Below are 17,392 nucleotides of genomic sequence, written 5' to 3' on the forward strand. Positions count from 1 at the left end.
CCACAATATTGCAAGAATTACCCAAATGTGCCAGTGCCTTGGAAAATAATCAAAACTTCCCTTCAATTGATGATTTTAAATTAAGTATTTGTTTTGATCATAATCCTGCTTGGGTTACTGATTTTATTAGACAACCATGTTTTTCGGTATAATGTTTCGGACTTTTTATTTGTTTGTTTTACTTGCTGTCTAAAATTTGCCTCCGTTGATGGCTTGTTGCATGTGGGCACTGGGCATGGCCTCCAGTCATTCTCTGGGCACCCTACTTGCTGCCATGTCTAGCCCTGACTTGGTACTGGCTGGGCATACCTGTGCCCGTGCACATCATGGACTATAGTTGAGGCCTTTCAATGCACCCTGCACTGGTCTGCGTGCACTGCGGAGCCTGCTGGGCATAGCGTTTGGCTTTAGGCAGTAGCTTCTGAAGCAAGCACATAGTCTTCAGCCATACCCTGCATCCAGAGTTCCCTGCACCTGAGCCCTCAGTGCATGACCTGCAGCCATGTTCAGTAGGCTCTGGGTGCAGGGCTTAGCTGGAGACTGGGATTCCTTTTGCTTTAGGTTGTTTATTCTGGCTTATCTCTGCAGTTATCCTACCTTGCAGGGTCTCCGGAATGTCGCTACCTAATCTACTTATTCAAGGGACAACTATAATCCTTGTCCACGGTTTTTATCAGATGCCTTCATTTTGATGGTTGCACTTATTGTGGACGTTGCAACGCATAAAAAATAAACATTTTCTGCTTCTTGGCATTCTCTTGCAATCTTGCTCTTTTCCCTTATATGTTTATTTAGGTTGCTATGCATGCTGCAGTGCTTATATTTGTGATACTTACTGAAACATTTTAGTTGATCGACTAATCAATTTATTTTCTTTCATCCTTCTTAAAACAAACTTTTGTCAAAATGATCTTGAAAGGGTCAGCTTGCACAGACACCTGGTGGTATTGTCCAAGTTTCCCTTTTATATTGTCATCTACTGTTAACACTCTCTGGCGATTTCTCAATATATTATTGAACTGTGTTGCTTCTCTTTTTCTGGTCCATTTAAATGTTTCCTTGATAATTCTTTCAGACTAACCTCTCCAAAAATCTTTTAGAAACATTTTGCCCCTTTATTGGGGATTTTGTATCTTGTGTGTCTCCGAGGTTGCCGCTCCTTGCACACAGTAATGTAGATTGCTTACTCTAGTGCATCGTCTCCACTTTTCATTATCCACTTTAATCTCAATTTTAAGATAGTACATTGTGTGGAATCCAATTAAATGCACAATTTTTAGAGTATGATCATTTCCATTACTATGTGTTGCTTTAATGTGGATTCCCCGGAATTTAAGACACAGGTCATCAACGAATCTATCCACATCGCAATTTTAGATCCAATTGTGTGGCTAAAAGCTGTGTTTTGCTCTTCCCACGCCATTAATACATAAATCATTAATGTCGTGTCACACTCCTGTTAGTAGTATGTTTTGTCAAATATAAATGTTTTACATCAGGCAGAATCTCAACCATGTAAAATCATTTTTGTATATTTGAACTTTAGTCTTGCACATAGAAAGTAATTGAGGCTTACTTATGTTATCAAGGTCTATGCACTTGTGTAGTGAGATCATGTTTAAGATAATAGGATGTAGAAATTTCCCGTGACCCTGTATTTTTGATAGTCCCTAATATTTGATTTTAGTGCTTTGGCAAAAGGAGACTAAATTAGAGCCCTAACAAAAATAATGCTCGGCTTATTTGTGCTTACCCAAGCTCCTTATAATTTTGAAACTCTTTTGTGCTGCTTTTGGCTCAAATTGTTTTTGTCTTATTTTTTGCGTAGTTTATTTAAACATTGATTATCAACACCAGACTATAGCCACATTATGGCCAGTGGGTAATTCGAGACATTGCTTACATTAAATTTTCCTTTGAGACCACTGTTGCAGGAAGCCTTAATGTCTGTACCAGCTGTCTTCCATTCTCGGCTTATGAATCTCTTGTATGTGATCTTCTATAACTAATCCTTTTACATTTCTAGTGTTTGTAGGTGATATGTACAAATTGTTTGTTGGATTGTGTGCTGAAGTCTTTTTGTGATTGTGTATGTGCGTGCTACAAGTGACCATTTTTTAGAATGCATATGTGTTTTGTTAATATAGTTGTTTTGCCCATTTGACGTGTTTGGTTTGTACCATGTACTGAGTTGCATTGCCTCTGTTGGATTCACTTATGTATTTGATACATTTGAGAACGTATTGGGCCTTTTACTTCATTGGCATTGAAATTGAAAACCTCCTCAGCAGTCTTTATTTTTCCATTTTGTTTCAAGTGTGCATATGTACAGTACAATGAAAAATGTGAATGACTGTATATTTTTTGTAATTCCTGAAACTACTAAAAATTATGTATTCGACTGATTATTTTTAAACAGCTAGATAGTTTTTCATCATTTTTTAAAGGGTGCCGGTGGCCCATGTGAGTTTGGTGGTTACAGATGCATGTAGTTTTGAGTTACTTCCCGGTTTGTGGAGGTTCTAAAGTGCTGGAAACTAACCCCAAAAATGTATTATAGCCTATAGCTTCCCTCACCAATGTTCCCCAAACTTTGCACTTTTAACCAGATCTGATGTTCCTAGGAATTATCAAAATATGGTGAGAATTTGACAAAAATTAAAATTGGTATGGACACTTTTTAATTTGGTGTTAATACTTATGCTACATATACATTCAAAAGTTTAGCTTCTCTGTATTCATGGTTAGAAAGGAAACACTAGCTTTGATTGATACTAACGTGTCTTTGGGAATCTGTTTGAAATATATTTTGCTCAATCCCTGAAAGGTTTGTTTAGATTGGTCAGGGTTTAACACTTATGAAGTGGGATGGTGTGTGCGGAATCCCAATGTTAACTATGTGGACTAGCGCAGTGAAAAAGAAGGCTGTGCACAATGGTATTAAAAGTAATTTGCCCTCATAGGACACTCACGTCTGTGTGCAGATCTAAAATGTCCACAGACCTTACGACGCTTTGGAAGCTGAGTGGCTGCTAAGAGCTAACAAGTCTCTAATCTGCCATCCTAGAGACACATTGACAAAGAATAAAATCTGCTGACTCCACCAGGCAAAAAAATAAATAACTGACCTTAAATTAGACATGTTCAGCACGTAGCTAGAACAGAGGGCACAATGCCATATAGCGATTGCGAAATTGGTGTCATTTGCCAGAAAGGATGCGCTTTAGATATGGTGATTTTGCCTCTTTCAGGTAAATTCCTCAAATAATTAATCGTTTTTGTACTTCATTTCACAGTTCCCAGACTTCTAATATTAGTATAAATATATGCCCAGATGTGCACAGTCTTAGAAAGAACATTAGCATAAATATATCATTATACTTGCCGCCAAAATTCACAGACAAATTGAAGACTGTTAAAGTATAACCCCGAGACTTAAGTATCATCCTGCCGAAATGTCATGACCTGAGCCTCGATGATCACAATATTGTAAAGGTAATTATAGGTAGAAAGAAACAACAAAAGGGTCGAGGCAAGCGACTGCACCTGGTATTAACGTGGCTTATTAATCTCGTGATGGTGCTTAGGAAACCTGGGAGTGCAACCCTATTTACTCCCACTTGGGCAAAGACCCAAACCATAAATGCAAGAATTATTTGGAATCAGCACTCATCAATAATATCATAACATCCTTTTAACGGTTCGAGTAAGTTCTTTATTAGTTGATCCAAAACATTAAAATCCAAGTACACAAGTGAAATTCTCTTAGCCAAAGAGAATTTCACTTGTGTACTTGGATTTTAATGTTTTGGATCAACTAATAAAGAACTTTCTCGGACCGTCAGTGGATTTTGGACCTGCTTCTTAAATTATTTAACCCTTGGACTGATTTAATGTTAAAAGGATGTTATGATATTATTGATGAGTGCTGATTCCAAAAAACTCTTGTAATTATAGATAGATTTACTATTCTTCTATCTTCATTGTATATACATATAGTGTTATAATAAAAGGACTCTCCACTATGCAAACCTCCTTCAAGGTATGGAGGGGATTGACTTTCTGTATGCAGTATTATGACAGGACGGTATTTCGTTGCTCGATATTGTGACATATATCCAGCTTTGGGTTTTTGGAGCATGGGCAATGATGTCCCGAGGTTCATGATTATGTAGGTTATGTAGCTTAGTTGTGGAGTCCATCAAATACTTTATTTTTTTGTGAAAGAGTATGGATAAATGGGAACAGACCTATTGCCCCGATACGGAATTTAGCACAGGTGAACTCTGTGCAAGAAGCATTGCAATATTTTCTGATAGCAAAATGCAGAAAAATATATTCAAATGGTGCACTGTTTTGTTTCTAAAATTCTCATTTTGTCATAAATGACATGCTGTAAATTATTTCTGTATTATATACTTTTGAAATATTTTTTGATAACAGGTTGTGCAGTGTAAACATTTTGTATTATTTCTTTGTAGTTTTATATAGCGAGAATTTGACCTGAAGGTATCAGAGCTATTTACACTGTTGGGAGTAACAGTTGCACAACTTACATATGTGTAGATACAATTACATAGGATAGGATTTAATACAAAACAACAGCATACAAAGAAGTATATTGTGGCCAGTGATAGATTATACATATGACTTTTAAAATGTAACCGGTTGCATAGGATAAAAACACATACACGTCTGGTGTATAAGAAGAGTAGTGGGGGATAGGGGATGTCGGCTTTTGTAGTGGTGTGTGCGTGAGCAGCGTGCATGGTAAGTTGAGCAATAATAGCAAGTCAGTATAGCAAATGGCATCTAGTAACAAAGTTAATCAGTATAAGACTAAAAATTTCAAATGACAAGCTACAGGATGATGGTATGAGCCTACGTTAGCTGCATTAAGCAGGAGGATAGATTATGCTACGGTTCTATCTAAATTGAACTCTATTTCATGATCATCCTAAAACAGTGTGGAGTAGGCACTACTAGACCAAAGCTGGACATCCCTCATTTATATGAATGTAAACAAAATGCTACTTTTTTTACTTTTATATTACGTTTGACGTTGTTTTGTTTTTAAAAAAAAGCAAAATAAACTGATTATTAATTGGACATGCATTAAAGGTTAGAGTGACAGAGATGAAAAAAAAAATTATACTAAATGTATTTTGAAAACAAAAAATTCAAACTAAAGTCTATGTTAATACAACTTGGCATTTGAATGTTTTGCAAACTATCCTTTTCATTCCAGCTTGATAATTCATTCAAACTGTTGACAGAAAATTGTTACCCAACCAATAATGTCCCAGAGTAGTATTCACGATCTAACATATCGATGGTAGGACCAGTAGCGTTATCAAGGAGATCTCTGAAGCCTCAAATGATTACTCTCTTAGGCATCTTTTGAGTGTGGAGTAAACACAGCCTTGCTTCTATATGCATATTTTACAAATGCATAGAGCTTTTGAAATGTAAATGTCTTTAGTCATGATGGACGGAATATAGAGCAAGTGCAGCAGTGCCTGTGCCCAGAGTTTTGTGGACATGGCAGACTACCTTGTCAGCAGGCTCTGGGGAAAGTGATGCTGAGCAGAGGACTTGGCCAAAAGCCTGAATCTGCACTTCGAGCCTGTTCAGCCATGGCTGAGCCCAGTTAGCTGTGGAGCAAGTGGTCCTGAGCGCAGGGCCTGCCCATTGTATATATTCCGTAGACTTATCTATAGGTACAGCCCGCTGAGCTGAAACGCATCCGCTATAGGTACATAAACAATGTAGCTTCAAGGCCTCTAAAACACCAATCATTGCCTCACACTTCATAATCCTGATGACATCATAGATGACATCACTGTTCAGGCATCACAAATAATTTTACTAATAGATGAATGGATATAGCTCTGCTGACATATTTCCCATAGATTAATTTATTTTTGCATTTAAAAAAAAAATCATGAACGCTTATTATTAACCATGCAAGGTAAAGATTATGCATAGAATGCACTACACACAAATTTAATCTCTGTTTTACAGTATTCATTCTCATTAGAAATATAATTTAAAAAAAATGTAAAACGTATTTAACACACCTTACTGAGTCCTCCCTATGGATAAATTACTCACTATCCGGATAGCAATCAACACAACAGTCATTAGTAAGAGATATTTGGGTCTGAGACCGAACAACTGAGTACAACAAATCATAATGCACCCCATGGTTCCCCATCCCAGAGTGGACGTCATCTTTGATCAGTTTTTAATCTGCTCCATGCGCTTTCCACATCTAATGGAACAGAGATCTCGCGCACTAGAATATGAACTGGTATCTCTTCTAACGCCGAGGTGCTGCCTTCAGATACATATATATGTGGTTTTATGAATTAATGGAGCGTGACATAAGGGGATACATTCGGAATTTGTCCAGTTCAGAGTTGGTAAATGTGTACCTTTAGACTTTAGCACCTTTCTCTAATCCCCTTTTGAATAATGTGCACTTATTGTTGAATAATGGCACTTGAAGTCAAAATCAATCCTTTGTAAAAAGTTTTCCTCCCACATTAATTCCAGACTTTTTTCCCATCTCAAGAATTACGTGGACATCCAAGGCCAGAAGCCCTCTAACTATAAACAGATGCTCCCCCGCCCCCCCCCCCCATTATGTTTTATGAAAAGCAGAAGGCCATTCCTTATACGATCAAGAGGTGCTGTCATTTTGCGACAAAAAACCTACTCAAGCCCCAAAGGTTTTGTCATATGCCAAAGAGCCATCACATTTCAAAAAGGTCCCCACATTTGGGGTAATAGGCTAACATTTGTCCAAAAAAAAAATTATTTTGCTGAACTGCACCAGTTTGGTCACAAATGTCATTGATGATGTCATAGGTTATGTTGCGAGTCACGTCTTCGATGGTGTTAATTTTGATTTGCAAGGCCGTGAGCACTGTCTGGGACAGTGTTGGCTGGTGGCACGGGGTCATGTGCCTGGGGGAAGGGCGCGGGTTCATGGAAAGGGTCGCGGGAAGATGCAGAAAATTTAAAAAAATACAAAAATTAACACATCTTACCACTGGGTCCTGCGTCTCTATCCCATGCTCTCCTCAAGAATCAGGAAGCACAGCAGCCAGGCCCCACAGACCAAATCAAACCCTGCAATGCAGCTTTGTGATTGGTAGGCACCCAGGCTCTCCTGACCAATCACAATCCTGCAATGCAGCATTGTGATTGGTAGGCGCCCAGGCTCCCCTGACTAGTCACAGTGCTGCAATGCAGCATTGTGATTGGTTTTGAGCGTCTGAGTTTGACGCTCAACCAGGAAATGGGGGCCTGCACTTGTTCTCCAGGCATGCTATTATGCAGCCTGCATAGAGAACGGGGATAGTGCGCATGACTGGTTTGGGCGACCCAAGAGGACCGACCAAACAGTCATTGTGCACTTAGGAGTGCTGGAGTGGGCAAACCACTACTCCTGCCCTGCTCCGAGAGCAGAGCAGCCCCGCCCACCCGCCCGCAAAGCAGCACAAACATAAAATGCTAATAACTCAAAACGTATTATCATTTTATGTTTCCTCTTCTCGCACTGCTTGAAAGCAGTAGGGCGAAGCTCCTCTGCCATAGCGGAGGAGCCGCCACTGGTTATGGGAAGGTCATGTTTAAGTAGGTAACGAAAACCAGGAAAGTTCAGCGTCTTCAACTAAAGCAATATAAGGAATTTCTACGTTTTTTTTTTTTTTAAAGGATTGGTTCAGTGGCTTTTCTAATTACTTATAGACCCATGTCAACAGTACAGCTGTGGGATCCAAATTAAGAATCTTGCCACCAGGGCTAGCCCTAAATCTGATTGACTGAAACAGAGCCCTAAGCGGGAAGACAATGTTGTGTTTGTTGTTGGTGTGGGATCATTGAGGTGTGAGGGCAGGAGGTGTGAGGAAGATGGGAGCAGGGCAGGGGGTTGTTGGGTGCTAACAATTACGCTGAGCTACATTAAGGGCTGATTACAAAGATTTTAAGCAGATCAATTTAGCCGCTGTTTGCATAACATTAAGTCAGGCAGTTTTCTGCTGCGCCCCTGGGAAGTCTGATGCCCCGGGCCTGGGCCCAGCTCACCCATACCCAAGGCCGGCCCTACTTGCCACACACATTAATGTATCTAAGCCCTTTATACTGGATGGGGCTCGAGCACACTGCAGTCAGAAATGCCTGTGGGCTGGAGAAATGTCAGTGTCAGGCCCATGCCAGTCACGTGACCCTTGCCCAACATGGAATGACCGACGCTTACAGGACCTCTCCGGCCTCCAAGTGTGGCGGACTGGCCATAGGTGGGCGGGGCTGTCACCGTGACCCACCATCGACCTCTGGCCTTGTGTACGCTGAAAGTAAACAGTGTAGGTGGGGTTAAAAGACAAAGCAAGGCCGCTCACCGGAGTGTTTTGGGAGCGTGGAGTGCCCGGTGAGCACACACGGGAAACGTACCTAGGGGGTCGTGTTGGGTAGGGTTGACTTGGTGACAGGGAGTTTACAGTCAAACCATCAAACCCACTGTCTGCAACCTATATTTTAAGTAAAGCAACAACGTCTTGATATAAGGAAGAGGGGAAGAGTTAACCTCACTAACGAGCAAGCACAGTGTGCAGACTGAAGGGCAAAAATAAGCACCTGAAATCATACATCGTTTTTCATTTTATTTAGGATATACAATTCCCTGCATATGTATCAGCTCAGGGGTTCCCTTCTGTGTGATTGTTTTGGTGACAGCGGGTTGGCAGATGTTGTCAGAGGGGTATCCAAACGTATAGTCTGCCAGTACTGAGGCTACAAACACCTAAAACGGTTTAAACAATTCCTAATGTATTGCTTTGTCAATCAATTGAGCGCAAGCTTGCTCTGTGCTCCATGTCTGTTCATCCAGGCGTGTTTACTAACCAGGAACGCGTGTAAACATTTATTAAGCATGTTATCTGTGTTGCATTTGCTAAAAGCTGGCCCACCGCTCTATGTTGTGTGGCTTCCCATTGCACAACCACTGCCCAGCTGCTGAGGAAAGCACCTGAAAATGTTGATAACATGCACGGACGGTTATTAGACATCTGTATTAAACGCTGATTCGGATCAATGCCAAATATTCAAGGTAGGGATTTATTGGCCAATTTTGAACTGAATTACTGCAAAGTGCTGTCCAATGTGAGAGAGTTCTGAGAAATGACAGCAGTGAGTAAAGGAATTTGACTGAAAGCGCCCAATTTGGTCAAGCAGGGAAGACGGGATTTGATACAAAGTTTCATGACTGAGGGAAGGCATGCAGAAACGAGGGGGCTGTGGACTAGGGGTCGCGGTGATACGCTGGGCAAAGGGCTGCCGAAGACAGGTGCAGGCACTAGACTGAGTAAAGAACTTCAACAAGAGGTGCGGGAGCTAGACTGGATGAAAGGAGGAGCCTCTAGTGAGCTGGCCGGGCTCTCAGCCGAAAGGGACAAAAGATAAGAGCGGAGACTTGCCAGTGGTCAGGGGGCCTATGTTCTGTGCTTGCGCCCTCGCTACTGCTTTGGCTGTCGTTTAAGTAATCCAATTTTGAATGGTGGATGTGTGAGTTGTGCTTAGTGCTTTTGGGGAGAGAGCGTTCTTACGAAAGATCAGCCTCGTGTCTCAGACCTGTACCCTCCCGTCTGCCACACACCACCTACAGGCCGCCCATCAACCCGTGCCCTCGAGGAAATGCACCGCCTGCGCTGACCGCCGCTGCCCCCTCCTTCCGCTGCGCCTCACACGCACCAGTGATCCTGGACACCCGTCTCCGGGTACGAGGGTCTGGGCTCTACCTCCGCGCTCCTCCCTGGAGCAGGTGAGGGTCCTCGCACGCCCGGGTGCGCCGCCGCACACTCACCTGTGCCCGCCTGCCTGCCCGGCCGCCCACGGGCCGGGGACTCTGCCAGGATGCTGAAGTTTCGTGCCGACCGCCGGAGCAGGTAGGAGCCAGGGGTGGGGGCGGCGGGGCAGAGGGTGAGAGAGGGAGTCGAGGGTACCGGCGTGAAGGTGAGCCCCGGCTGAGAGTGGGGCTGCTGCTGGCGGCGGGGAGGCAGCTGCTGCATTGCAGTGCTTCTGTGGGACATGCTTGGCTCAGGGCTTTTAGAGCCGGGCCCGGCAGCAGCGGTGACATTGACACTGGTGCACCCGTGTGTGTGTGTGTGTCCGCGTGGGTCGCTGAGTTTTGACGAGGCTCCTTTCAACTCGTCATATTCAAGAATAATGTCCATCTGGTGCATAGTCTTTAGTTCTTTGTACAAACAAACATGAAAACACAAAACCGGGAATCTGAAGATAGCTTCAGGTCTTCGCAGGCACTGTTGCCTTTCATATCACGCACTAAAGCATTCTGGGTGTTGTAGTCCCGCTTTGCTCCCGTTGGAATAATCAGACGGACTAATATACCCCACAGAGATCATCTTAGTAAACAGCTACGGTCTAACGAACAGAATCTGTGTTCTGATGCGGAGTCAGGTGGCCACACTCTGATAGAGACTCTGATGGGCCGCCGCAATACCCAAGTGAAAGCTAAAACTGTTCACAATGGTGAACCAAGACTTGTTTACATCGGAGAGCAGAGAAGTGTGTGCATTCATGATTCTAAGTGTTTACAAAGGGGAACCAAGAAATATTTACATTGAGCAGTGGTGTGTACACTGGTGAGCCTCGAACTGTTTACAAAGATCAGGGGTGGTGTTGTAGGTCTGGGCGGGCCTTATCTATGCTAGTTTTTCAAGATAACCAGGCACTATGTAAACGAGGGCCATGGACATCTATTTTATATAAATCTATCTTGCAAGGGTTTTGGCTGATCAGTTAAGTGATTTGTTTTCTTTCCAATTCTTGTTGGCTAACATAGATTCCAGACCTTGACTAGCACAGTCTTCATTGCTGAATTTATAGTAACTCCTTTTTAGGTCTCGCCTGTCAATGCGCATGCGCATTGAGCAGAGCGAGACTATAGAGGCTTAAACAGAGCTTACCTACACTGGCGATTTGATGAAGTGCATGTGCACTTTTAACTCAATGCGCAAGCGTAATTAGTTAAAATGCGCGTGCACAGCATCAAATCGTCAGCTTGGTGCCGCCAGCAGCTCTTCCCGCTCCGCCCCCTGCTGCATCAAAGGCTTTGCGCTCTGCCTCAGCCCAGCCATTCTCCTCCCCTAATTACCCCCTGCTGCATCAAAGGCTTTTTCACGGCCGGTCGGCCGTGCTTTCAGTTTCACGGCCGGGCCGGCCGTGTCTCCTTTTCTTTTTTCATTAATTGAATGCGCTCACAGCTGCAAAGGTCTTCGCCCTCCGTCACTGGTAATCTCCCCATCTGCCAAGAGCTTTTTTTATCCCCACCACGTTATTTTCCCTTCTGTTTATTCTTGTTACTTATTGCAATCTCTGTCCTTAAAATCCAACCATCCATCGTGCAACGGCCTGAAATTTTATCAGAAAGTCCTCTAGGAATGTGGGCAAGCGCTCGACTGTCTGTTTAATGTGCTGTTCTCTAGTGCCGTTTACGATTCCACTTCTCTCTCTGCTCTTGAAGCTGTAGCTTCACGATTTCTCACTCTGACCTTGCGGAAACTGTCTCCTCCTATAAATTGGTGTACTTCACAGCTTCAGCTTCTGCTGTGGATGCCACCGCGCGTAGTATTTACACCTGGTAATTAGAGTTCTAGCATTATCCTTCGCAGGCTGTTCAATTTTCTTGCATTTTTAGCAGTGTAAGCTTTTGAATGGTGTTTGACACTGCGATGAGTAACCTGTTACATAAGAGTCGTAAAATGCTGTTTCTGCATTGTTTTTCTGCTCATAGACTAGGGAATTTCCTTATGTTAAAATTTGGAAATCTAATAAATATTTTTTTCCAATTTTTAAAGTATGAAAAATGCTACTAGGATTCCCTTTTTGGAACTGGTGCATGCAGATGCCTCCCATACGTTTTTGGTTCTCTTGGTAGAGCAGCGGTGTAACTGAGTGGCGCAGAGTCATTTCAAAACCACCATCCACACTTCTCTCCCTTCTGTTGCTGTCCATTTGTCTTGCTTGCTGTCCCCTTATCTTTCTCTGACCCTTTCTCATATTCTTTCTATTTGTGTCAACCGCTCATTCTCTCTGTCTTGCTGTCTCTATATGTCTCTCCCGCATCACCTCCCTCCCATCTTTCAGGCCGTGCGACAGAACTTTTTAAATTATTTCCAGGCTCCTCACAACTTGTTTATATAGCGCAGACTTTACCCGAAGGTGTCAGAGCGCTTCACAAACCCACTTCACTACCCACTACCCAACCCCTGCCGCCGGACAGCGGCACTCACAGCGGCTAACACGTCACTCACCCCACTGAAAATGTCACACTTAGCAAACCAAAACCTTGGCTGCTATGTGTATTTCTTAAACTGTATTCTCCTTATGTTTGTAACATTAAATTAGTCTGTGTATGGTCGGAATGGTGCCAACCCCGTAACGCACAGATCCGATGTGAGGGACCGCCTACTGGATTATAGTCATCACCCACCCTGTTCTCCTTATCTGGAAAAAATTCCTTCATTTAGATGGCCTCGCCCCCCCATTCACCCTTTAACCAGACCCCTCGCTATCTCTTCTTTAGCTGCCTAAATTACTGCCCACCGCTCCCCCTGCTGCTTTTTTGCCTCAGTCTAAACCCAATCAGTTCCCTCTATCCTGCCTTCTGATCCTCCCTCCAAGCGCTCCCCGTGACAACACAGTTCAGCAAACAGAGATTAGCTTCCCTGCATCCCCCATGCTTAGAATTGGCTTTAATGGGTGTTTTTGTTTTACATTACCCACTCTCCACACTTCCATTCCACACAGTGTGTCAATTGCCGATCTGCCACTGATTTTGTGTATATCGGGAGGGCAGCATGACACAATGGCCCCAAGTGTGAACAGACCAATTAGATGCATTTCATATATCGGAGATTCACGTGCAATCGTTTTGTTGAGATTGGTATACAACAGCTTTAGCACACAATTCTAGCATTCCTAAACTCAGTGGACTCCCGTTTTATAATAACGTGTCTTACAAAGCCCAGCACCAGTTAACGTAAGCCGCATGTTCAGCTTCGGGTGTCTTGGCGTTAAATTAAATAACAGACGTTTGCAATTACCCAACTCAATGCACTATGTTTGTCCGACCTATGAAGAATAATGGTCAAGTGGACCCACTAGGATTCAAGCCTGTTACCATGAAACAAAACACATTGCTGCTTGCAAATTTAGAACACATTAGGTCTCTAAAGTATCGTGTGTTTTAGTGTTTAGACGCACTGAAAGGTCTAACTTGCCCTCACTTACATGTGCCTTGTCTTCATTTCGCCCCAATTTTTTTGCGGGCCGTGTTTCTCGGTTTTTTTGCATTTAATTACATATATACAAAACATGTTGCATTACAAATGCTATAGGTGTCACATTTGAAAAAGTTTAAAGTATTGGCATTGTAAATGACAAAGCTAATAATTTGGCTATTTCCAAGACCAACACATTAAAAAAAAATTGTCATTTACAAAACCAATAGCTCCAACTTTTCTAATGCGAGACCTATTGCATTTCCAATGCTTGTTCTTGTTACAATCCTTTCATTTTGATCTTTCCTCGACTACCACAGTAACTTTTACTTATGCTCAATACTCGTCTGTCCTGATGATGCCCTTATAAATCATGATTGGTCGAAACGGTGTTAAGGAAATTGGGTTTTCTGATAAAGTACTTTCAATACATTTGAGCAACGTTTGGTTCATTTTGATGAAATCTGTACCAGCCTTAGCATTTGTGTGGTCTATTGCCATTTCTGTAGTATCCACACTTCTTTATATACTTCTCAGACTTTTAAACCATTTGATCACTTCATTTTTTTGATATGCATATCATAAAAAAACAGAAATGGAATTTCTAAGATGGGCATTGCCTGTGTTTATTTATACATTTTTACTTGAATGATAACTGACTTTTACTGTTTGACTATTTAATTTATTGCAGTTTTGAAGAGCAATTTAATGGGACCGCAAAGTACCATTGTGCCTAACTGATTTTGCTGCCCTAGGTTCCGGGTAATGGGATGTCCTGTTGTTTAAATTGTATTCTGAAACTCAGGCGTTAAACCAGAATTCCTGGCCCTCTGCTCTGTTGCATATCCCTGATATAGACAAAGTTGCACATCTTTACAATGGCGACCCTTAAACTAGTTAAAAGAGTAACCTAATCCTACAACTCTTTATTTTCCAGCCACAATGAAAGAAGAAACACCTTCAAGCACCCTGTGACAGGGCAGACACCACTGGCAAACCAGAGATTCCACCTTCAGAAGTAAGTAGGACGTCCATTGTGGGATCCGTGCTTAATTTGTAAAATTATAACTGCCAGGGCCCTTCTCACGAAGACACTTGCACCACCCATTGCAGCTGTCAGCACTTCCAATTACAGTAACAACATAACAACTAACCATCAAACTACTACAGGTGTGGCAGTTCTGACTATTTCAGGCCCAAAAAGCTATAAGAATTGCTTTGGCAGTAGGTGTTAGTCATTTTTATGTATATTAAATCAATCAACAATTGCTACTGTTCGTCTCTCTAAACCAGAAAATAGCGCTGGCATGTGGCAGACTGCCATAAGTGCCGGTGTTGACAACTAAGTGCTGGCGCTGAGCAACGGAGACCACTGGCTGAAGTTAAGCACTGGGTTGGATGAAGGGGTGAATGAAGGGGGTGCGAGATAGTGCGGATGTGCAAGTGTGGGATAAGGTGTGTTTGTGCGTTGTTGTGCAAATGTGAGGGTTTTTACCTGTGTGTGATTTTCCATATACCTTTAGAATGTAGGATATTTACTCATACTTGGATTTGTTCATTACTGATAGGTTTTTCATGAAAATCACTTGAACACTTTCTTAAAATAGATTGTTCGAAGTACGGAATATCCACAATCCAATTTCTCTCAAGCTATCTCTTTCTTGCATCTCTGACTTGTCTCACCTCCACCTCTGTCCCATGTCTTCCTTCTCTCTTTACATTTCTCATTGTTCTTACTTTCTTCTTCTCCATCACCCCCTCTTCTTCTCACTGTCATCTACCCTTTATTTCCCCACCTCACTCCCTATCCTTGTTCTAGTCCCTTCAAGGGTCCTACTTCATCCCTCTGCTCTTCTTCTCAGGTCGGCCATGTCCAGTAAACCTGCCGGTGTCCGCCCTGCGAGCCTGGCCTGTGAATCGTCCAACTATACAATGGTGTCCGAGGCCAGCCAGGATAGGCCCAATGGAAGGGTGAGTGTGACTGGTCCCACCATGCCTGGGTTATGACTTGGGCAAACTTCCCTCATCTCTTATGGGGATGTGTGTGCTTGGCTCTGTTTCTGAGGCAAAGTCTGCCAGATGTTGAGCCTACGCCGCACCTCAGCACTCACTCAGTGCAACACTTGACACGCTCCAGACCATTGGTGATGCCATCAACTTAGTGTCCAAAAAGACGCTTAATACACATATTAAGATCTTCCTAATATCTCAAGAAAGCGCTACTGCAGAGAAACACTAAATGTTACAACAAACTCAGCTAACACATAAGTATCTGAAACAGGTGCCTGAACCAGACCAGACCAGTGTTTAATTTGTGCAATATTAATAAGAGTAGTAATAGTAATATTAGCAATAATTACGTGCAGGGGTTTAACATTTTTGTTACATGCGGAACACCAGCTGATTTGTGCACCCAGAAAGCTATCTAATATTGCAGTTTACGGTCTTGCAGGATCAAGATTGTGCCAGCAGAGACTCACCTCCTGAATTTACTAATTTGGGATGTGATCTGTAGCATGTAGGCTGCACAGTATACTAGGCATATCCTCCTTTCACTTATCTATTGGCTAATAAATGCACTGAGACCACCATGTTGGATACTTTTTTATATAGGGTATCAGAAAGTGAATAACTAATTAGGCTACATGGAAGCCCACCGCAAGTATTAAAGTCACTAAGCTGTTTGATCCTTCAAAGGTTTATGTAATTTAAACGTAAGCTCAACCGCTGGTATCTATGGCTCAGATCAGACAGACTTAGCTTAAAGAAAATATATAAAGTATTTGAAAGTTTTAAAAAAATAGTTAAAAGTATCACACTCAAATTAAAAAAAGTAGAGTAATATTTAATAAACAAAAAAACACCCAAATGACAAAAATCCAATAGAGAGACCCGTAGATATAAATTTGAAAAGGTGTACGTAAAAATAGCACCAAAAAGCACTAAAAAAAGCATTCCAATGATAGTCGATGGTTGCTGTAGATCGAGACCTAGGCGAGATTTCAGGCCGACTGCGGTGGATTGTAGGTCACATACACCAACTAGGTTCTTTCTGGTCAGAGATTTTACTTTTAGTATCTGAAAGGGAAGTCTAATTCCTCATGCAGAGCAAGGTTGCTGGCTAGATCTAAAAAAGTCCTCTCTAAGTTGGATAGGCATTGGACAAGTTCCCACTGAAGAAATTGTTTTTTGTGGGAAAAGCTTCAAGTGGGAAAATTCAAACATCGTGCCTAGGGAAATCCTCATATCAGGAAGATACTTCTGGAATCTTAGCCAAGTCGCAATTTTTACATTCAGATTAAGTCTCTTTTTCAGAGCTCCAAATCTTCCAACAGGACATAGTTACAGGCTGTAGTAGATGATGAGTTCCCTCTCGCAGAGGGCTTGCTGAAATGGTTTTACTGTTGTGGAGAAGCTTCTAGTGAGAGAAACTTGTTTCTTCAACCCAACAAAGTCACTCCTTGGGCAAATTGACTTGGGGTGATTGGTCCTGTTCCTCTGGAAGTCCCAAAAATTTCTACGCCCCAACATTTCAGAGTTCTTATGAGAAGTCCAGTTAAACTGGGACCTCAGGAACAGCTTTTGGTGCCCCAGCCTCATTCCAGCAGAGGCCACCAGCATGGTCCAGTCCAGGTCCAGTTGCTACTGGTCACCTTGGCACTTCAGGGGAAAAAACATTTTGAAAGTTGCTGTGGCCCTGTAGCAACAAAGAATGTCAGTCAACATACCCATCAGAGTCCACTTTTTTGTCCTGGGTACAAGTGGGAGCTGGTTCGGCCCTTAAGGTCTCCTCACAGGTCTTAAACAGCAGATCCTAAAAGTGTTATGACGATGGTGCCTTGGGGTGCCACCTTTCTCCAGTATTAGGGGTGTCTTTCATAGATTCACATGCTTGAATATTCCCCGTCGTCGAAGTGGGAGTCCCACGGTAAATAAAATAGCAATAATGCTAAATATATGTATATATATATATATATATATATATATATATATATATATATATATAAATATAATACAAGAAAAAGAGAAGGAAATACAACTGAAATCCTCTAAAAACGATTCCTACATAGGAATGCAATGGTAAA

General features: G+C 42.3%; 1 protein-coding gene across 9 annotated transcripts in view; it reads left to right on the plus strand.

Annotated features, from left to right (window-relative positions):
- The window catches only part of PLEKHA6 (pleckstrin homology domain containing A6), a 687,077-nt gene that overhangs the window by 542,925 nt on the left and 126,760 nt on the right, over positions 1 to 17,392 (plus strand). For 8 of the 9 annotated variants that reach the window (XM_078644647.1, XM_078644649.1, XM_078644650.1 and 5 more), the window contains 2 exons: positions 14,245 to 14,325; positions 15,170 to 15,278. In XM_078644647.1, coding sequence (XP_078500773.1) covers positions 14,245 to 14,325; positions 15,170 to 15,278 — 190 coding nt within the window. Of the gene's footprint in view, positions 1 to 9,847; positions 9,951 to 14,244; positions 14,326 to 15,169; positions 15,279 to 17,392 lie in introns of those variants that run through there. The other variant, XM_078644651.1, reaches the window with a different exon arrangement.

Source organism: Lissotriton helveticus, chromosome 5_1 (genome assembly GCF_964261635.1).
Source record: "Lissotriton helveticus chromosome 5_1, aLisHel1.1, whole genome shotgun sequence".
Classification (NCBI taxonomy): Eukaryota; Metazoa; Chordata; class Amphibia; order Caudata; family Salamandridae; genus Lissotriton; species Lissotriton helveticus.